The 23,014-nt window shown below is 41.2% G+C and overlaps 1 protein-coding gene across 1 annotated transcript in view; it reads left to right on the forward strand.

Moving 5' to 3' along the window:
* Positions 1–23,014, forward strand: part of NPAS3 (neuronal PAS domain protein 3) — a 954,908-nt gene that overhangs the window by 456,419 nt on the left and 475,475 nt on the right. Inside the window, exon 3 of the mRNA XM_070358708.1 lies at positions 13,961–14,043. Within this exon, the coding sequence (XP_070214809.1) occupies positions 13,961–14,043 (83 nt within the window). The remainder of the gene's footprint in view (positions 1–13,960; positions 14,044–23,014) is intronic.

The raw sequence follows: 23,014 nt of genomic DNA on the forward strand, positions 1-23,014 counted from the left end.
AGGAAAGAGCGTTTGATGCCCCTAAATACACAGTGGAGAAAACTAAGAGGGAGGAAGACTGCTCTGAAATAATGAGCCTATACTCCCAGCAGAATGAAGACTCTTCACAGGCGGAGAGAAGGGATGGAAGACGAGATGGCTTGATCTTAGATGTGCTTGGCACCTTGTCCTGTAGAAATACACTCCTAAGCTTGGGTTGTAGATCATTATGTTGTCTGACCAGCATCCAGGAGAACTTGCTCCAAAGTTGAAATCCTTATTGACTGGATGGGTCTCCACACCATGGAACATCATTTTTGTAGATTCAGATTATAATAAAATATTGAATTAAAAATATGATGCATATTGTTCAGCTTTACCTAAACTCTGCACAGTGGTGTACCTTCTTTTGAGAATTTTCCATCTTTCTGTGTCTCATGGCTGTTACTTGCTTCTTTATCTCAGGGTATAAACATCCTCAAGTCACTTAAAAAATAATTTCTTTCCCGTGGGTGTTTCCTACTTCTCTTCTTGCCAAGATTTCCTCCCTTATTCTCCTTCCTTTCACTTCCAAAGTGAAGCAAAAGGAATTTAAAGTATAGAACTCAAGGTTCTCACCTCTCATTGCTCCTCAGTTGACAGCAGCGTCCCCACCTCAGTGCTGTCTTGTGATATCTGATGTACTCGGTGAGCCTCTCCTTCAGATGATCTGGTCTTGCTCTTTGTAGAACACCGCCACCTCTTTACCTCCCCGCTGCCCCTCTGGGTGTTTGTTCTCAGATTCTGTGCTTCTCCCCTTGCTCTCTATAAAGGCAGGTGTTCCCCACACCGGCACCCCTCCCCTCCCTCATTCTGCCACACCCCAGCTTCTATGCCCATCTGTACGACTTGCCGCCAAGACTGCATCTCTGCCACCCCTGAGCCCAGAGTCTTGAGTCTACTGGACACCTCATCTCAATGGGCCTGCCCTAAAGACACCTCCAGTTCAGGGTCTCGTCTAGTATGTCCTAGCACAGGGAATGAGTGAACCATCTACACCGTTTTCCAACCCAAACAACTGGAATTCATGCCTGGCTCTTCTTTCCCCTAAATACTCAGTTACAGTGTTCTCTCAATCCTACCTCCTAAGAACCTTCAGAACCGAACTCCTCTCTGATCTTTCTGTCTTATTTACTAGGGTTAACTCATCTTCATCTCTTCCCTGAGCTGTGTGTGTGTGTGCTCAGCCATGTCCAACTCCTTGCGACCCCATGGACTGTAGCCCGCCAGTCTCCTCTGTCCATGGGATTCTCCAGGTAAGAATACTGGAGTGAGTTGCCATTCCCTCCTCTGGGGGATCTTCCTGACCCAGGGATCAAACCTGCATTTCCTGTGTCTCCTGCATTGGCAGGCAAGTTCTTTACCACTAGTGCCACCTGGGAAACCCCATCTCTTGCCTCAACTATGAAATAGCCAGTCTATTCATCTTCCCTCCAAACACAATTCTACTCTGTGCCCCTCTGCCCTGTCGACATAACACATACTTGTGCTCAACTCCAACCCCTATGCTGCTAAGTCACTTCAGTCGTGTCTGACTCTGTGCAACCCCATAGACGGCAGCCCACTAGGCTCTTCTGTCCCTGGGATTCTCCAGGCAAGAATATTGGAGTGGGTTGCCATTTCCTTCTCCAATGCGTGAAAGTGAAGTTGCTCAGTCGTGCCCGACTTAGCGACCCCATGGACTGCAGCCTACCAGGCTCCTCCATCCATGCTGCTGCTGCTAAGTCGCTTCAGCCGTGTCCAACTCTGTGCAACCCCATAGACGGCAGCCCACCAGGCTCCCCCGTCCCTGGGATTCTCCAGGCAAGAATACTGGAGTGGGTTGCCATTTCCTTCTCCCCTCCGTCCATAGGACTCTTTAAATGAATCCCAGTTACTCTGTGTGAACTAGGAACTCCTCTGCAGTGCTCGTGAGACCACCTGTGACTTAGCCTGTCAAGGTGTCCTGAAATTTCCTTCCCTGCAGGTGTAGCGAACTCACCTGCCCTGCTGGCCTTGTGCCATTGGGCATGCTCTTCTGGCCACCTCCACCACTAACCCCTGACTTGTTTGCCTGGGGCATTTCTACTCATTTCTAGCCGAAACACTCTCTTCTCTTTTACCTCTTTGACTTTCACTGGAGTGAGATGCCCCCCTTTCCTGACACCCTCCAAGTAAACCATTATTTTGCTACACTTGCTGTTTTCCTTTCTCCACTCTCACAGTTCCTGGAGGACGTTGGCTCTCTGCCGTTTCCTGAACCTGAGAAGCTCCTCCCATCTCAGGGCCTTTCCACTTCCTCTTGCCTTCACCTGTACATCACGTCACCCCTTCACCTTACTGGTATCTCTCCTCAGATAGATCCTGGAGAGGTCTGCCCTGATTTTCCTTTATTATGCAGAAAGACCTGTTGCTTCTTGCCCCTGCCCCATTTTCTTCATGCTGTTTACCGCGTTGAGGTGTGTGTGCATTATTGTTGTCGCTGTTGTTGACTTCCCCATTGGAATGTCAGCTCCATGAAGGCCTGTTTGTCTGCTTTGTTCACTCGTCCATGACCTAGCACTAAAAGAGGACCCGGCACTTAGTAGGCCATCAATGGATATTTAGATGAGCAATTGTATTCTTTTCAACTAGCATAATACTAGGCAGTATTAGTAAATACTAAGTATTTACTCTTAAACAGTCAGCAAAGATTTATTAAAAAGAATAAGCATGGAGTAAGCATTTGAACATGATTAAATAAATTCCCAGGCCTGAACCTGCTAAGAAGAGACCAGAGGCTTCCTGGAAAACAGAAGCAAGACAGCTGGAAGACAAACAAAAATGACTGGCTAGTGGCAAAGTCCGTTCTCATCAGAATGCTGGTTCAGTTATTCAGTTCAGATTTTTGGCAAGTGATGCAGATTCTTTTTCAGAAAACGTTGATTGATTGCACAGTTGTACCCACTTCATTTGCAAACCTTCATTATCTCTTTTTCCTTTCCTCCCTCTGTCTGCATTTAGAAGGGGAGGAGCAGTGTATAATTCCACAAAGCAATTTTTGTGAATAAACCAACTAACTGGCTGCTGCTTTCAGACTCAGAGTTCCACACAGAATACAAGTGTCTGCTTTAGCTGTGTGTTCTCTGACTGAGTCTCCTTGCGTTCATTCATTTGGGTGTTCATTTGATTACTTGCTCATTCAAGGAATCATTTGCTTCAGTCCCACTAAGTGCTAGGCTGGTACAGGCTGTATGTGGGTGCCTGGCTCTTGTCTAAAGCAAGAATTCTTGACATGAGGTCTACGGATGGGTGTCAGAGGCTCTCTGGAATTTTTATAATTGTATACACAAAAGCTTTGTGTTTAAATATTGCCTTAGGAAGACAGTTTGCTTAAACATGTCTGTTATTCAAAGAAAGAAACATGTTAAGAACCTCTGACAAAGAGAGGCTTGGGCTAAGTCATGGATCTAAATAATAGGTCTTCAAATTAGGTTTTTTTCCTCCTTGATATGTTTCATGGTGGTGATGAGTGTGAAAGTATATGGTTGTGTGTGTTCTTAATTTTAGCCCTGACAATCTTGTCAGCTTGTTTACTAATCTCTAAACTCCAAATAGTGTTCATTTTTCTTATTTAGTTTCCAACTCTATAAATCATAGCCTCTGTAGGTCCCCACGAGGCAGATGGCAGTGGTGATGAAAACCTTGATCTAACATAAGCAAGACCTAGTTCCCACTCAGTTACCATTGATAATTGTGTGGGCTTTTGTTTGTATGTAATCAGAGAAGATGGTGGGGTTGTAAGAGGTGATTTTGGTTTCCAGTGTTGGTAGCTCTGTACGTTTACCTAATCAAGTTATGTTGGAAGCGTTCAGCATCTTAAAATGAATGCCAATTACTGCTAGAATAGTACATGAGTGAATCTTCAAGAGAAAATTCAGTGGGCAGTTGCTGACACTCAGTGAATTGCTGGCTCCTTGCCCAAGTATGTGTGAAAGGTTTGCACTGGTTTGAGGCCCTGATTGCACTTGGCTGACAGGGTCTGTGGTGACACTGTAGATTTTATATCATGCTGCAGGAAAGACAGAGACTAGGTAAAGCATATAGGGGAACACATATTTCTGACAGTTTGGTAAATAATTCCTAAGAAATGGGCATATTTAAGAAAAATAGTGTTTCTGTAAAAATTGGGATACAGATGGTGATCTAGAAAAGTCATCTTTGGCTAGGCCTCCACTTTGCATGACAAGGAGGAAGAGCTGACATGTGCTGAATGCCTCCCACAGGCTAGAACTCTAGACTGTTCATTTATTCACAAATATATATTGTGCACCTTCTATGTTCTGGGCCGTAATCTAACTGTTAGGGTTTCAGCAGTGCACAAAACGGTCCCTCCAGCTTAGGAAGGGAACAATGTGAGTGGAGAAGAAAAAGTGTTAAGTGAAAGTATTAGTTGCTCAGTCATGTCCAACTCTTTGCGACAACATGGACCGTAGCCCACCAGGCTCCTCTATCCATGGGATTCTCCAGGCAAGAATACTGGAGTGGGTAGCCATCCCATTCTCCAGGGGATCTTACAAACCCAAGGACCAAAGCTGCATCTCGTGCACTGCAGGCGGTTCTTTACCGACTGAGCCACTGGGGAAGTCCTTAATGGAGAAGAGAGATGACATGCAAATAAGTTCTAGGAGGAAAATAAAAGCAGATTGGGGGGTGTCACATGTCCTCACAGCATCTCCCTTTGACACAATTAGACATTGATGTCCCCAGAGCCTAATTTGTCCATGACCACCCAGCTAATAGAGATAAATGAAGGATTTCAAACTCAGTCGGCCTGACTCCAGAACCCAAATCCTTTCCTCTGTGTGCAGCTATTTCCCAATGACTCCTTCCATTGAACTCAGGCAAGCAGAAGGCAGAGAGCATCTTGGGGAGGAGTCTGATGGCCTCAGTAAGAGACCTGTGGCAGAAGATCCCCTTCAGAGCTCTGAGGTGATGGGACAGTCCATTTGGTAACCGACTGCCTCACACAGTGCCCAGTTGACTGCTGTGGTGTCGGCGTGCACTTCAGGAATTTTGACACAGGCAGGGCAAGTGGTCGAATAGTAAAGTTTGGGTTTTCAGACAGAGCTGAGTGAACCTTGATCCTCCTGGATGTAATTGTGTGACTGTTAAGCTCTAGTGTCAAGCCCCAGGAAGTTGTGGAAAAGTGTGGCACCCAGACATGCACGTGTCTTGAGGAGTGTGACAGTCCATTGGGATTGCAGCTTGAGAAAAAGCTGGCTGGAGCCGGCCGATGGTTAGCCTGGAACCTTGCATGTGTAGCTAGGTTAAGGTGAAGTTGTTCTGGGCTCCGTGTCCAGCCAGTGGGTCCCAGAGTATTGACTGTTATAGTTCACTGTCTACGTGACCTCACCCTCCACACACAGTTCCAGCACGCCCCTATACTGAAGCCGCCGCTCTCCCTGCCCCAATGCAGAGTTGAGAGTTGAGAGTCACACATTCGTTGGATTTTATTTACTTGCTTATGTATATGTCTTCACACTAGACTCTGGTCACCTGGAGGGTCAGGATGGTGCTTTCATTTTTATATCCGCTGACATGGTACCCAGCTAAAAGTAGAGACTCAACACAAATTTCACATGGAGGCTTTTAGCTTTCTTCTGCTGACATATTAAGAAAGCATTCAGAAATGGAAATGGGAACCTGGCTTATATTGCTAGCTCCTAGGTCTATGAGGTTAATATCTTCCATATTTTAAGTGTTCACTAAATTTTTCATAAAAAAATGTATTACCATGGTCTGAAATAGTTGAGCTCTGGAAATCAATCAATGCCTTTTTCAGTAGCTGGTGCTGTTATAATTGTAGCATTATGTCCTTTGGGTCAACAGCCCACTATTTCATGGAACTATTTATTTTTGACTGTTTTTTTGTCAGAAAGTCTCTAAACACATGACTAAGCATTGATGGGGTCCAAGAGTAAGCTAGCACGTGAGAGAATGTGATATGAATATATGAGTGGATGAACAGGAGAGAGAGGAGGGGAAAGGACCAGAGACACTGCCTTCTTTCTACCGCAGAGACACAAGCTACTTCCTGCAGAGCCTCCCTGCCATATTAGTGGCCTTGGAAAGCCCGAAGGATGGATGGAGCATTAGAATGGAAGTAATAAGGTTGTGCTTGACTTCCTCAGCATTCGTAGCAGATGTTACAGTTGTCATAACATGAAGCTTTGGAATCAGACTTGGGGGGGAAAAAATCAAGATAACAGATGTGAACTTTTTCCTTTTATGACTAAGTGTAGGTGGGGATAGTGGTAAAGAACCCACCTGCCAATGCAGGAGACATAAGAGATGTGGTTGCAATCCCTGAGTTAGGAAGATCCCCTGGAGGAGGAAATGGCAACCCACTTCACTATTCTTGCCTGGAGAATTCCATGGACAGAGGAGCCTGACGGGCTATAATCCATGGGGTTGCAAAGAGTCAGACACGACTGAAGCGACTTAGCATGCACACATGCTGACTGACACCATACCAATTCAATGATAATCTCTAGTTCCTTCCTACTGGGCAAAGTCATGCCACTAACAGTCTGTGTGTCACTGAGGTCAGAAGGGGTGACAGTCTTACAATGGCACTCAACTGAAAGGCTTTTAAGACATTTTGCAAAATGAAAGTATAATAATCCTTCTTTTTTCAGCCCCTACTGAGGGAGCATACCAAACCTAACCCCCATTAAAAATTTCAACTTCTCAAAAACAGTTTTCGCATATTATTGGGGGAGGTCATTTCTACCAATTAAAGGACAAGGATCCAACTTGGTGTAGTTTGTGCTGCTTTCAGATCCCAAATTAGATGGGATTTTCTAATTTTCCCTTTGAAAGCTGTGGTCAGGAGTACTTGGTCCTTCATGGCTTAATGGAGTAGGTGATTGGTAGAAGGTTATCATAGGAAGAAGAGAAACAAGGACAACAGGGACAACAAGAAAAGCAGCAGCTCAGAAGCAGAGCTTCAGGTGGTGTTCGGGCAGAGCACCTTCCACCTCAGGCACGTGTTCAGGCTTGGAGCCTGGGCTGGTGTCTGCAGTGCCACTCCCTGTGGCCACTGGACCCTTCTATCACACAAGACTACCTCACTCAGTGGACTCTCTGTCGGTCATCTCTGTGTTCTCAGGGCCCAGCAACGTGCCTGCCTCATAGTGAGGCTCGGTAAGTGTTGGCTGCTGTAGCCCTGAAGCCAGAATGAATTAGTTGATAACTTTTGCGGAGCTCACTTTAGATAAAAATCAAGACCTTCTGCTGCTCAGAGGTTCTCCTGTTCTATAGTTTCTGTTCTTTCTGTTCTCAAGTCACTTTATAACTGCCTCACTCTTCAAACTTTTCCAAATTGAGAGAGAGTGCAATTGATGATACCCTGTATCTCTGCTGGAAATCCAAAGACAAGAATTAGTCATAATCTATTTTTTTTATTTTGTAAATACAAAGAGGAAATTCTCATTTTCTTCACTATATAAAGGGAATTAAATAGTTTAAGCTCTGCATCCAAAGCAAGCCCTGCAGCATCACTTTGTTAAAATCAAAAAATACATTCAGAAAAGGCTTGGAGTTGTGGGTGGATTTCAAGTCCTGTAAAAGTGACTGTTTTTTGTATACATTGTTATGAGAATGATCAAGAAAGTTAAATTGAAATGATTGTTACCTACCGTTGTTAGAGAGTCCTGTTTGAATTTGCAATAATTACTTTATAGAATCAAGAAATAAAGCGTACCCTCATCTATTCCTTCAATCCTGCCCTTATACCTCCATGCATCTCTTGAGGATTCCCCTGAGGTACTCCGCAACCTTCAGCCTAGCCTGTGGCTCATGCCTGTATTTTCCTGAGGTTTCTGACCTCAGAGATGCAGACTGTCAGCACTTCATCATCCTCTCTAGTGCTGTTGCTCCAAACAGCAGCTTACCCCATTGCCTTAAGAATGTACTTGTCAGCTGGAAGTTTGGGTCCTCTCAAGAAGTGTGTTGATCAACTTCTATGTAACCCATGTAAGGTACCTATAATAGCTCCTGTAGTAACTTCCAGATTGTCAGAAAACAGCTATTTTCCTCTTTCCCTGCCTACAGATGAAGAAACACCTGCTTTGATAACTCATTTCCTTCAAAGGAAAAGCGAGGCAAGTGGGCAAAAGGACTCTTTAAAATGAAAACTTCGTACTGAAAAGAAGTCCTTGTAATTCATACAAGAAGCATTTTTAAGACTTACAAAAGTAATACTTGGGTGCCATTTCACTTTTAGGCAGTTTACCATTCTGATGAAGAAAAGTTTTGTAAAGAAAGTGTTCAAAATCTGTGAATACTGTGTAAGTTCTGCAGAAGATAGGAAGTGCATGCTAAACACATTCTTGTGTAAACAGATCATTGAGTGTTTTGTGTATTTCCCTTAGTTTGTACTAGTTGTAGCCATACAGATAGGCTTTTTTTGATAAAAGCAGACATGATTCCTTCTTCTTAAATCCAGCCATTCATTTGTAAATATTAATACTCTCACAGTCTTATCGCCCTTAACGCTTTTCCTGAATATATTCAGTGCAACTTTAAATTGTGGGAGAAATTTAAATGTGTTGCAAAAAAGAATTTTTGAATCAGCGTAAGACTTCTTAGAGTTTCAGTTATTTTAACAGATTAAATACTTCTTTTGTCTAAATTGGTAATATAATGTGTTAATAGGCTTGAGATATGAATTATAAAAATGTATTTTTTAGAACATTCTGGATCTGAGTTTAAAAATAAGCCCATACTACACTGTTTTTGAATATGGAAGGTTTTCTTTCTTATTATTTAATGTTAACCTACCATTCAAATGCCTGATCAGCAATACCTGTCCCTGTTTCTTTTCGCTGGTTCTCAATTATCCTGTATTTTAAGGGGCAAAAAACTTATCTTGGTGAAAATACATTGAAAAAGTGTTGTTGTTCTTTGTTTTCAGACATTCGCTTCATGTAGTGTGTGGAAACTCCACACATCGGGCTTTTGACAACAGTTTCGATTTTAGGGCTGCTGTTTGGGTTAATCCGGTACCTACCACTCGTGATTCCAGTGCATCTTCCCCATCCCGACCTGAAATTCCACCAGTGTTTAGGGCATGCACAAACAGTGAGGAATTTAGTGTTGAAAGGGTACAAACTGTGAATTTGGGCAGTAGGGGGAGCGGTAAGAATAAGTGTCAGAATGAAGACTTGGTCCCATAGTCAATAAAAGCATATCAATGTTTATTTTTATAGGGAGACACACATACACATATACACAACTATATACTTCATAAAGTTCTGAGACTTCTGAGAAAACCCTCCCTGGCTTCATCTGCCCTACAGTGAGGGAGGCTAATTGACATTCTTCAAGGGAAATCCCTTTTCTTCTCTTTGGTAGTCATGGGAAGACTCATTAAGCATTCTGTACTCTTTTCTTTACCAGACTCCGACTTTGCTTAGCCCAAGTGCTAAAGCCCAGGGAGTGATGTCCAGGATTTCCTTTAGTCCTCTCTTCCCCCACGCTCAGTGTAGGAACAGAGTCTTGCCCCTTACACAGCAGATTCCGAGGGTACCCACCAAACTTGCCTTTTTACTCAGTGGATGACTCCACTCTTGAAATACCACCTGCAGAACGTTAAGGCTACATCCACCCATCCTGCCACTCAGCTCCCCATGGAGGGAGAGCTGGATGAGAAAATAGCCCCAAAATGGTATTCCCTATCTGCTAATGACGTTTCCCAAATCAAACAATTTCTTGGCAACCCTGCCTCCCAGTGTCATCCTCCTCACTTTTGAGTGTCTTGTTCAAGGGATCCCTTGAACAAGAAATAATGCGCCCCTTTCTCTCTCCCTGCCTGTGGTTTACCTTCCCAGTGTGAACTGTGCAGGGAGGGGCTGGGGCAGCTGCAGCTGCTCTGGAAATGGGGGCGGGGAGGGTTAGGGGGAAAAGGGCAACGCGGGACGCAAGGCAAGAATGGCTCATGACTTTTCCGCCGTTCATTACGTGTGTCCACTAAGCTGGCCTGCTTCTGTTTTCTAATGGGTTCTTCAATGGCAAGCTGACCTTTTGTCTGAATAGGTCAAACTCCCACTGAGCGATAATCCTCAGCCTTCCTGGCGTTTGTGCATCCCTGAAGGTGACGGGCACTGGTTAGGAATATGACTGGGAGTGTGTGGTGTATTTCCCCAAAGAGGGATTGTCTTTTATTGCACTTAATTAATTCTCAAAGACTACCTCACAAGGTTATGTGGAAGAGTCTAGGTTATTTTTTGCTGACACCGTTGAGGGACAAAATGAATTTTTCAGATACATGCTTCAGATTGGGGTTTTTTCTTCTGTCTTTTTTTTTTTTTTGTCTTCCATTTTTTAATGAGAGAAAGGCCAAATGTGCAATCCTAATGATTCATCATATCATTTTATATTTCTGAGACAATCAGAATTTCTTCAGTCAATTTTTAAAAATCTTTCTCCCTATACATTGCTTCCATTTAAAGTCTCTTAAAACTCTAGGTGTTTTATTTCTAACCCTTGAAAAACATGAGATGATCATGTTGTTTTCTTGATCATGTTATGCTGGGCCTAGGTTTGTTTCGAATTGCTTAAAATTTTCTGATGGAATGTTTATGAGGTTTTATAGCACAGGTTACCCTACAGTGGCTAGCAAGTTTCAGCATCACATAGGTACTCAGTAATTTCTGAACTGAATTTGAACTACTGTGGCTTGTTTTTTTTTCCTTTTACCAGTTTATATAACCTGTTCAAATTATACAATTCTCATCACTGTCAGTGGCTGAGATATAGTCTTCACAGATATAGGATTACGTGTTCCATTTATTTAGCAATGTGCTATGCATTTTTTGGTTGATTTAGTATTCTTTACATTCCAAAGCATTGTCTTTTAATTGAACAGACAAATGACCGAAGTGTCTGCAGATTAAACATTAACCTGTATAGCAGTACCAAGTATGCAGTGTGTGGGCACTACCAAATGGTTTTAAAAACTGTCAACTTCCAAAACACAGCAGTCTGAGAGAACTTCATAAACAGTGTATTACTTTTCTGAGAATGATGACCCTCACTGAGGAAGTGCCTCTTCAGTTTTTCTTTAGGCATAAATGATACTCCATAAACACAATGAGATTAACATAGAGGAACAAAATAACTGTGTTTGTATTGTTCCTGAGTTATCAGATTATTATCTCAGTACTCAAAATCCCAAATGTGGTGGGATGAAAAGTACAAGATAAAAAGTACACATTTAACATCTATTCAGTCACCAATAATGCTTCAAGTCAGAGCTGGGCTTCTACCTGGGGCATAATGGGTTCCTGTTTAACATATTTATGTTGGTTGTAAAATTAGGAACTGTCATTACAGCCCCACATCACCTGCATAAGTGCAAAACATATAAATCAAGAGAAGTTCCAGTGTAATAAAAATGCCATTGAAGGGAAAAGCATGAAACCACTTACAAGATTCTTGTGTGTTATGCTGGCATGTACTAGAATGCACACTCGGGTTTCTATAGAGGATCTGAAGAACAAAGGAAACTAACTATGCAGGTGTAGGACTCGTGGACAGAAGACCTGATGGAGGCATGTGGGATTTCCAGACTGACCAGTAAGGTTTTAAAATAAAATTCCCAATTATGTATGCATTTGCACCACTTACCTGAAGAACAGCTGAGCCCTAAGTTGAGGAAAGGCAAGAAAAGAATGGCTGTCAATGGCCAGGCTTAAATAACCCCTGCAGGAACCCGGTATAGTTCCTGCAGTATAGTTCATGCTTCAAAAAGGCAGTTGTTATTGGAGCAAACTCCTTGGACCTTCTAGTGAATGAACAAGTTCCTTTCATTTCCTGTGATGTTTCAAGGTCCTCAATAGATTGGTGGCTGTTACTCTGCTGCCCCCCTCTTAATCCAGTTCATTGGAGAATAGTGTATGTTCTCTGAGATCAGTCCATTTTCTCTGTGAGTTACAGGGGTTTATTTTAAACCTCATTATTGGAAGTCCTGAAATGCCCCCAAATTTTAAACTATTAATAAAGAGCTTTCTGAATCCTAATTACTGCCTCAATAACAGAGTGGACACTTTTGGAGTTTTTTAACACCCCCTTCTGCCTCTCCAAAGCTCCCCTCCCCCCAACAATCTGTAAAAAAAAAAAAAAAAAGAGAGAACTGCAGATTTTATTCATGTGGGATCATTCACACCAAGCAACCATAATGTGCAATTAACACTCTAGAAACTGAAAACAGTATTCAGCAAGACAGCTGCATTATCAAAAATGCCAAAGGAGTTTTGAAGGGAGTAATGTGCATGTTAGAATAGGAAATTAATCAGAAATGCACACACACCCAGTAATACTGTCTTAAGTACATCTTAATATTAAAATTTTAAAAATCTTATGTCTATACTTATAGTAGTGATTAATCTGAGGGTAGAAAATTGATTTTTTTCTATTTTAAAATTATTAGTTGTGTGTTTTGCTTCTGAAGCAAATGAAGAAGTTAGAATAGCGATCTCTAAAGTCCCTTCCAACTGGAATATTCCTTGATAATAATCACTCTTCAATTATATTTTATAAATTTTCCCATTGAAAGAAAATGCCTTTTTTATTTCCTCTTGCAAGTAATAGTGATACTTACCACTCATACTAGTTTCAAAGTGCCTTTCAGACATGGCAGACATTAGCTCACAATTTCAGGGGGGAACTGCCTACTTTTGCACAGCACAATGATCCTAAGTACACTTATATTATCCCTGCTAAGGTATGGATCTAACTGACTTAGTAATAACTGAAACATAACAGAATTATCCCAGCAGCATTTTGCTGGCATTGTCTTGTCAACTAGCTGAAAGCGTTAGGAGAAGAAAGAAAGGGGGTTTAATTTTATTTTCAATTCATAGTGTCTAGATTTGAGGGAACCGAGGTTTGTCAATTTTTAAGAAAAGCAGGAAGAGGTAAGGGATGTATTTGTTTGAAATATGGAAAAGTTCTGAATATTTTCTTTCATAAATTGCTGGAAAGCAAAGTAGATTTTTATGTTTGAGGACTTTTTAAAACTGGAAAAATAGCTAGAACAGATTTAAAAGCAAATCATGACCCCGTGCAAAAAAAAGGAAAGAAATTGTGAAGTGATGACCCACAATTCTGGATCCCCTAAATATCATGCAGTCAGCCCTTCTGTTAAGGATCGGGAGGCTCTCTGGGTGTATGTGCCTGCAGACAACACATGCAGGGTATGCCAGGAACAGAAAGGCTAACTATACCTTAGCAGAAGAACAGAAGTATTCAGATAAGGAAACAGTCACTGAGCTGCGAGGTACAGGCTAAACAAGCTTCCACCTGGGCTTCCTGCGGGTCCTGTAGGAACAGTTACACGTGAATGTTCAGTAAATATGAAATCCAGCCATCCTGAGACACTTCACACTAGTGCAAACAGTCACTAATGAGAATCTCCTAGCCAACATGTTGTGCTTATTAAATTATGATAAAGTTATTGCATTAGAACATTTAAAAAATCCTGTTGGCTTTTTTCCTGGCCTAGAGGATATTAAATGTTCAGGTTTCTCTGGGAGGAAAAGGAAATATGTATTTGCTTTAAAAATAACAATACCTAAATTTTAAGAAAAGCAGCTTACTAATTTATTTTTTTTTAATGTGAACATTCCTCTGTTTTTTTGCTCCAGTATAGGGAAAACAGTCCAAAAAGAAAAACATTAAATCTGATTTTAATGTTTGTAGAAGTTGATATTCTGAGATGAAAATTCAGCCTCGGCTCTGATTTGCTCAGGCAACTGAGAACCAGAGTTAAAACTGGCTTGTGATTCTCTCAGATCTTAGAGCTATAGTAGCTATCTAGTGATACAATTAAAGAGAAATGAAGCTGAAGGTGTGAATTGGAGCCCCAACTTAATTTCTTTCTTTCTTTCTTTCCTTTTCTTTTTCTTTTTTCTTTAAGTTATAGGTGCACAGCGAAGGAGAAGCCCCAGTGCACTGGCCATTGAAGTATTTGAAGCACATTTGGGAAGTCACATTTTACAGGTACCTTTAAACGAAAAAAGGTTGCTTACATTTTGCTAGGAAAAATCCACGTGTTTAGTCTTCTTATGAAAATGCCTTTTATTGCAGCTATGTGTATGACTTGCTATTGTATCTTGGAATTATGAAATTTTTATGAATTTATTTTTTTTCTTTTTAGAAAGCCATCCCTTGAGAGAATATTAATGAGAAAGGGAGGGCAAGTATTATTTGTGCTATAATAATTAAGATGAACGGTACTATTGAGTTGACGCACAATGTATAGTAGCTGGCTGTTCCCAGAATGATTGTGTGTGCTGCATTTGTAAGTGAACATATGTGTGTGTCTTTGGAGCTATATTTTGTTTTTGGAAGAGCAAAGTTTTGTTGTGAAAGTATGTGACATTTTTATGTGTTGCCAAACTTCAGTTGTTCTTTGCTTGAGTTTATATTCATAAGTGCTTCCCACCCTGATGTTAGCTTTCCTAAAGTACCGATTTTGTTAGGGTGAGATGTTAAAGTATGTTTTTAAGTAAGAGGAGACAGATATTAATAATTTGATCTTTCCAGTGACTTTCATGAAAAATATGAGGGTGACTAGGCATGGACCTGTAGTTATTTAGTCTTGGAAAAAATTTATCCCAAACTTAGCGCCTCACTTAGTCAGAACTTTTTCTGTTAGGATTTTGCAAATCATTAACTTGACTATCATTCTGCATTGTTTCTCTTTCCAGGATAAATGTTGCCATGGCCAAAGCTTTTATTTATTTATTTATTTTTTGTACATGTAAGATTCATTTTTAACCTGGAATTGAAGAAACAGACATATTTGGGGTGTTTGGGCATCTTATTGGAAAAAGATGGTTGCTTTCCTTAGATAAGATTTGGGATAAAAACAAAGCTAAACTACAAACTCCTGTCCATTCAGAGTAATTTTTGTTAAAAAAGGTCTCTATGGTGCTTTCATTTTCTAGATAGCCAAAGTGGTACTGAATCTAGCATGTAATTTTTGAAAATATATACCCTAGAAAAACTGCTTTCATCAGATTGTCCATGGTCAAACCCCCGTGACTCTCCAAAATGGTTCCTTGGCTGACAGCTTCAGTGTCATCGAGACAGTTGTTCAAACGACAAATTCCTGGGTCTCTCCTGGACCTAGTAAATCAGGGTCTTCAGGGTGAAATCCAGGAATTTGTTACTTTTAACAACCATTTGAGATAATTTTGATGCTTTATTAGGTCTGAGATGTCACTATTCACCTTTGTAAATTTAAGGCCTGAACGGTCCTTATTTATTTGTATTTATTTTGATCTTTCTCATTTCTCCACTAATATATGTTGACATCCCACAGAACTATGTTTCATGAACTACACCTTAGGAAATGCTATCCTGTTGTGCACATAAAGTTTTGAATTACCTTTGTAGTAGATAAGTTTCAGGGACACAGGAAGGATATTTCTTTCTGGATCTTTGCATTTTTATTTCCCTCTTCCCTGTACGTTTTTGTCCAGAATCTCCACTATAAGTTGTGTATGAGTGATACCATATACACCGCTGTTCCTCTGTATGTGAGGGGAGTTTGTTCCAGGACCCCTGTGGACAGAAAACTCTGTGGTTGCTCAAATTTCTAATATAAAATGACATGGTATTTGTATATAACTTATGCATGTCCTCTTCTATACTTGAAATCATCTCTAAACTATTTACAGTACCTAATACAGTGCAAATGCTATGCAAATCATTGGTGGCATGTGGCAAGTGTATGTTTTTCTTTGTGGAACTTTCTGGATTTTTTCCAAATATTTTTGATCTGTGGTTGGTTGAATCTGTGAGTACAGAGGGCCAACTGTACATTGTTAGATTCTGATGTGATCCAGGATAACTCCTATTTATATTCTGAAGCCATCAGTGCGTAAGACTTTGTCAGTGAGAGAAATGATTCCAGTGGTATCCTATTATCCTCTAAATTCTCTCTGGAAATCTTGTGTTCATTGTTTTGTAGGGAGGGGGACTTAGGAGCTGCAAGAATTTAAATCTAATTTAAAACAAAAAACTCAAGAGTGTAAATGTAAGCTCAGTGAGAGCAGTGTAAAAATGAAGAGCGACTGTTCCCAGTGCCAGTTCAACGTTGGACTCCGTTAAGAGAGTGGAGGATCTAGATGAGACTGCTGAACTCTCCTGTTCTTTGGTTTGGTCACACCTGACTTAAACAGCACTCTTGAAGGGGTATAGACAGCTGGATGTCATTTGGAGTGGAATAACTAGATGAGTGCATGAACTGGAAATCGTGTTACATGAGATGTGGCAAAGGGCGTGGTGAAGTTAAGTGTGGGAAATACATGGCATAAAAGGGACATTAATATCCTCTCTTATCTATTTGAAGGCCTCATTCCAAAAGAAGAAAAAAAAGGAGGATTAGATACATTCTGTGTCTTCAGAGTGTAGAAAAAAGAGAAAGGGATGAAAGTTGAATAGGAAAAGAAATTGCCTCCATGTAACAAAACTTGGAAATAAAGCTGTCTGCATTTCCAACACACTCAAAACCTTTAGCGTTAGAAGCATAGATGGCTTTGTAAAGATGCTTTCAAGAAAGTCAGGCATCCAAGTGTGGTTGCACTAGATAGTCTTGAAATTGTTATAGAAACTAGAAACTCCTATCTTTCGATTCTAAAACCAAAGGTTATGGAGGGGAAGAATTGTGTATGCTTCTCAAAATGATATGCTAAAATTGCAGATAGGAATGGATTGGGAAGTAGCAGTAACAAGAAGGGCTTCCTCTAGGCTGTCTGGTTAATTGTCTTCTCTCCCAGCAGGGTAATTCTTGAACCCATAGATCTATGTACTGCATTCAAGGTTTCTCAGTAGTCTGCTTAGGTAACATGGTTTCCTTATTTTTCCTTCAGGAGGTTCCATAGTTGAATCTGGTTGATTCATGGGGCCTGGTGTAAATTCTTTCTTCTTTCTCCCCTACCCTTCTTTTGTTTGTAAATATCGGGGTGGGGGAGGGGGTGGAATAAACAAACCTGTGTGGTCAACAAGGTTGGCATAGTCTCTAACATCATAGTTTACCATCATTACCAAAAAAGAAAAAGAGTCAATACTTAGTAACAACATAATTTGCTGTAGTAGGCGCATGGCTGCTCTCCTTAACTAGCTTGCAATCATTTGGTTAAAGAACCAGGAGATTCCATAAAGTGAGAAGCATCACACTGGTCAAGTATCTTACTAGAGACCTGTGAAAGAGTGAGGCTCTGAATTTGACACAAAGCATCAGAGAAGACCGCTCAAAGTTGTTGATGGATGAATAGGAGTTTACTAGCCAAAGACAACCAAAGAACATTGCAGGCAAAGAAATGAAGAACACAAAGCATGGAGGCAACTCATCACAGATCTTATTTGGGGACTGTTAAGGTGTTTAACTTGATGGCTGTTTCACATACGCAGAGGAGCACATAAGAGATAAGATGGAGAACTTACCAGCCATATTGCACAAGCCCAGTAAGCCAAGCCAGGATGGTGTAATCAGCAATAAGCCTATGGAGAAGGCTTTCATACAAGAGAGTGACAAGATAAACCTTTGGTTTGTTTCTGGTGTTACTATTAAAATACAATCTAGGAATCCTCTGTATTATGAGAGGCTATTATAAAGAGACAATTTAGGAAACTATTATAACAGTCTAATATCCAAATTAAGATCTTATCCGAGATAGAACCTCTATGAATAGACACACAGGAATGGCACATGGTATGAATTACAGATGAAAAGCTAGGGAATGGTAGGAGTTATCAGTGATCACAGATCTTCTAGCCTGATAAAAGGTTCCCAGTGATACTCTTGCCTAAGAGAGGCTGAAAGGGATATCTTGTTACATAACCAAATCTGTAAGAGGTAAGCAGTTGGAAACCTGAGTCTGATCTTCTAGAGAAAGATCAAGGCAAAGGGTGAAAACAGGGTGGGGCATTATTGCTTTGTGTAGATGAACGGTAGTTCAGATCAAACAGCGAGTTGCAGACAAATGGAGATCATATGGAACAAGGAGAGAAAAGGGCTGAGGCGAGGCAACCCCATACATGCCATTCCTTTAAGATGCAAATAGAAAATGGGAAAGGAGTTCAGTTTAGTATCTCAGTCGTGTCCAACTCTTTGCGACCCCGTGAACTGCAGCACGCCAGACCTCCCTGTCCATCGCCAACTCCCGGAGTTTACCCAAGCTCATGTCCATTGAGTTGATGATGCCATCCAGCCATCTCATCCTCTGTAGTCCCCTTCTTCTCCTGCCCTCAATCTTTCCCATCATCAGGGTCTTTTCCAATGAATCAGCTCTTCGCATCAGGTGGCCAAAGTATTGGAGTTTCAGCTTCAACATCAGTGCTTCCAATGAACAGCCAGGACTGATCTCCTTTAGGATGGACTGGTTGGATCTCCTTGCAGTGCAAGGGACTCTCAAGAGTCTTCTCCAACACCACAGTTCAAAAGCATCAGTTCTTCGGCGCTCAGCCTTCTTCACAGTCCAACTCTCACATGCATACATGACCACAGGAAAAACCATAGCCTTGACTAGACAAACCTTTGTTGGCAAAGTAATGTCCCTGCTTTTGAATATGCTGTCTAGGTTGGTCATAACTTTCCTTCCAAGGAGTAAGCGTCTTTTAATTTCATGGCTGCAGTCAGCATCTGCAGTGATTTTGTAGCCCAAAAAAATAAAGTCTGACACTGTTTCCACTGTTTCCCCATCCATTTCCCATGAAGTGATGGGACCAGATGCCATGATCTTAGTTTTCTGAATGTTGAGCTTTAAGCCATCTTTTTCACTCTCCTCTTTCTCTTTCATCAAGAGGCTCTTTAGTTCTTCTTCACTTTCTGCCATAAGGATGGTGTCATCTGCATATCTGAGGTTATAGATATTTCTTGGCAGTCTACATTCCAGCTTGTGCTTCCTCCAGCCCAGCGTTTCTCATGATGTACCCTTCATATAAGTTAAATAAGCAGGGTGACAATATACAGCCTTGTCATACTCCTTTTGGAACCAGTCTGTTGTTCTATGTCCAGTTCTAACTGTTGCTTCCTGACCTGCATACAGATTTCTCAAGAGGCAGGTCAGGTGGTCTGGTATTCCCATCTCTTTCAGAATTTTCCACCGTTTGTTGTGATCCACACAGTCAAAGGCTTTGGCGTAGTCAATAAAGCAGAAATAGATATTTTTCTGGAATTCTCTTGCTTTTTCAATGATCCAACAGATGTTGGCAATTTGATCTCTGGTTCCTCTGCCTTTTCTAAACCCAGCTTGAAAATCTGGAAGTTCACAGTTCACGTATTGCTGAAGCCTGGCCTGGAGAATTTTGAGCATGACTTTATTAGCATGTGAGATGAGGCTCCAAAATCACTGTAGATGGTGATTGTAGCCATGAAATTAAAAGACGCTTACTCCTTGGAAGGAAAGTTATGACCAACTTAGATAGCATATTAAAAAGCAGAGATATTACTTTGCCAACAAAAGTCCGTCTAGTTAAGGCTATGGTTTGACTAGTGGTCATTATGGATGTGAGAGTTGGACTGTGAAGAAAGCTGAGTGCCAAAGAATTGATGCTTTTGAACTGTAGTGCTGGAGAAGACTCTTGCGAGTCCTTTGGACTGCAAGGAGATCCAACCAGTCTATCCTAAAGGAGACCAGTCCTGGTGTTCACTGGAAGGACTGATGCTGAGGTTGAGACACCAATACTTTGGCCACCTCATGCAAAGAGTTGACTCATTGGAAGAGACCCTGATGTTGGGAGGGATTAGGGGCAGGAGGAGAAGGGGACGACAGAGGATGAGATGGCTGGATGGCATCACCAACTTGATGCATGTGAGTTGCATGAACTCCGGGAGTTGGTGATGGACAGGGAGGCCTGGTGTGCTGCGATTCATGGGGTCGCAAAGAGTCGGACATGACTGAGCGATTGAACTGAACTGAGATGAATGCAGTTGTGTGGTAGTTTGAGCATTCTTTGACATTGCCTTTTTTAGGAATTGGAATGAAAACTGACCTTTTCCAGTCCTGTGGCCACTGCTGAGTTTTCCAAATTTTCTGACATATTGAGTGCACTTTCACAGCATCATGTTTTAGGATTTGAAATAGCTCAACTGGAATTCCATCACCTCCACTAGCTTGTTCATAGTGATGCTTCCTAAGGCCCACTTGACTTCACTTTCCAGGATGTCTGGCTCTAGGTGAGTGATCACACCATTGTGATTATCTGTGTCATGAAGATCTTTTTTGTACAGTTCTTCTGTGTATTCTTGCCATCTCTTCTTAATATCGTCTGCTTCTATTAGGTCCATACCATTTCTGCCCTTTATCAAGCCCATCTTTGCATGAAATGTTCCCTTGGTATCTCTAGTTTTCTTGAAGAGATCTCTAGTCTTTCCCATTCTACTGCTTTCCTCTATTTCTTGCATTGATTGCTGAGGAAGGCTTTCTTATCTCTCCTTGCTATTCTTTGGAACTCTACGTTCAAATGGGTATGTCTTTCCTTTTCTCCTTTGCTTTTCACTTCTCTTCTTTTCACAGCTATTTGTAGAAAGGAGTAGACAAAGAGTAAAGAACCTACCTGCCAATGCAGAAGACACAGGTTTGATCCTTGGGTCAAGAAGATCCCCTGGAGGAGGGCATGGCAACCCACCCCAGCATTTTTGCCTGGAGAATCCCATGGACAGAGGACCCTGGTGGGCTAAAGTCCATGGGATCACAAAGATTCAGCCATACCTGAAGTGACTTAGCATGCAAGGAAGAAGTATCAAGGTGACTGAGGATATAAATCCTTCAGGGGGACAAATATTGAAGAGATGTCATAGGTTTTGTCAGTTAAAGCATTGCAGTAAAATTTTAGGTTCAGAAGACAAACCTAAAAAGTGATAGAAGGTAGAAATGTTTGGATATTTGTGGTAAAGTCCAGTTTGGAGATGAGAAGATAGTGTTACAGGACATTTTTGTATTAATGTTGTTAAGAGTATGTTTATAAATCTGAGATTCATGGGGTCAAGTATTGGTCAATGATATGCTCTTTAGCAATCAACTTTTAAAAAATCAATATCAAGTGCTCATGTCTGCATTAGGAAAGGATAGGCTTCCATGATTTTTAATGGCTATATGTCATTCTATACTATGGATGTATCATTATTTAACCTTTTTTTTCCATTGAGTATTTTGATTATAAGTTTGCATTTCTAATTCATATACCAAGTAAAGTGTGTTTTAATGAGAAAAGGCCTAAGCCAGGTTGATTTTAACTTAAATTTATTAAATTTTTGGTGTGTATTAAGTTCTATGTATTATGCTAACTACTCTTCTTATATCATCAGTTAATACAATGTGTATCTGTGATTCAGGTACTCTGTGCATATCTTACAATTGAGTAAACTAAGATTTCTTAGAAAACTCACATAACAATTACATGACTAAACTCACATAGCTAGTTAAGTGAGAGTTGAATTTGAACCCAGGATGTTATGACTAGATTATAAATACTTGCCAAGAAATGATGAGGACCTTTTAAAAGATAGGTTATAAAAGGCAAGACTTTATATTTGTAGTGAACAGAACTAGGGGACTGATGGAAATTGGAAGGTAAAATACAGATCAGTTCTGAGCACCGGAACTGGGGCTCAGGTAACACCTCGGAATTCCCTGCACCAGGTGCCACACCTTGCTGTTCCCCATACTAGCCCCAGGGGTGTTTTGTGGACAGACATGCTAAGGACTTCTTAATTTTTGGTCCACCTATTCTATGTACTGCAGTATATGTGTTTGCCATGTGCATCGTATTGTTGTTGTTCAGTCACTAAGTCATTTCTAACTCTTTGCAACCCCATGAACTGCAGCACACCAGGCTTCCCTGTCCTTCACTATCTCCCGGAATTTGCCCAAACTCATGTCCATTGATCAGTGATGCCTTCCAACCATCTTAGCCTCTGTCATTCCCTTTTCTTCCTGCCCTCAATCTTTCCCAGCATCAGGGTGTTTTCCAGTGAGTCAGCTCTTTGCATTGGGTGGCCCGAGTATTGGAGTTTCAGCTTTGGCATCAGCCCTTCCAATGAATATTCAAGGTTGACTTCCTTTAGGATTTACTGGTTTGATCTCCTTGCAGTTCAAATGACTCTCAAGAGTCTTCTCCAGCACCACAGTTCGAAAGCATCAGGTCTTTGGCAGTCAGCTTTCTTTATGGTTCAACTCTCGCATCCATACATGACTACTGGAAAAACCATAGCTTTGACTAGACAGACTTTTGCTGGCAAAGTGATGTCTCTGCTTTTTAATATGCTGTCTAGGTTTGTCATAGCTTTTCTTCCAAGGAGCAAGTGTTTTTGATTTCATGGCTGTGGTCACCATCCACAGTAATTTTGGAGCCCAAGAAAGTAAAACCTGCCACTGTTTCCATTTCTTTCCCATCTGTTTGCCATGAAGTGATGTGACTAGATGCCATGATCTTAGTTTTTTGAACTAAGCCAGCTTTTTCACTCTCCTCTTTCACCTTCATCAAGAGGTTCTTTAGTTCCCATAAAGGTACATCTTATTAGCCATATATTCTCTTAAGAAAATTTAGGAAGTTTTATAGATCCATTAAAATGTGACTTCTTTCCTACTGAGAGGGGTGAAATAAATATAATGGTGATTCTGTCAATATAAAAATCAACTGTTACAAAGTTATTTTCCAATGTAATGATCTAATACTTGTATACACAGGCATGGCCATGGTCCAGGCTTCATACTGTGCAGTTCTAGGGCCACCATTTGTATTATATATACTGTACCCTTACTGTAGCCTCAGTGAACCTATAGCTGTTTCAGGTATGAATTTCAGCACAGGGGCATCTTCTGCAGGAGAGGCGAGACAATCAAGGGGTGTCAGCCTCGCTGCTGCACGACTGTGAGGCAGGGGCATTGGGCCTGAGGCGTTTTAGCTGACTTTATTCTTCTGTGACTCATTGATCAGAGGAGGGGTTAGAGGCAAGGGG

Source organism: Bos mutus, chromosome 21 (assembly GCF_027580195.1).
Source record: "Bos mutus isolate GX-2022 chromosome 21, NWIPB_WYAK_1.1, whole genome shotgun sequence".
In the NCBI taxonomy this organism is placed as follows: Eukaryota; Metazoa; Chordata; class Mammalia; order Artiodactyla; family Bovidae; genus Bos; species Bos mutus.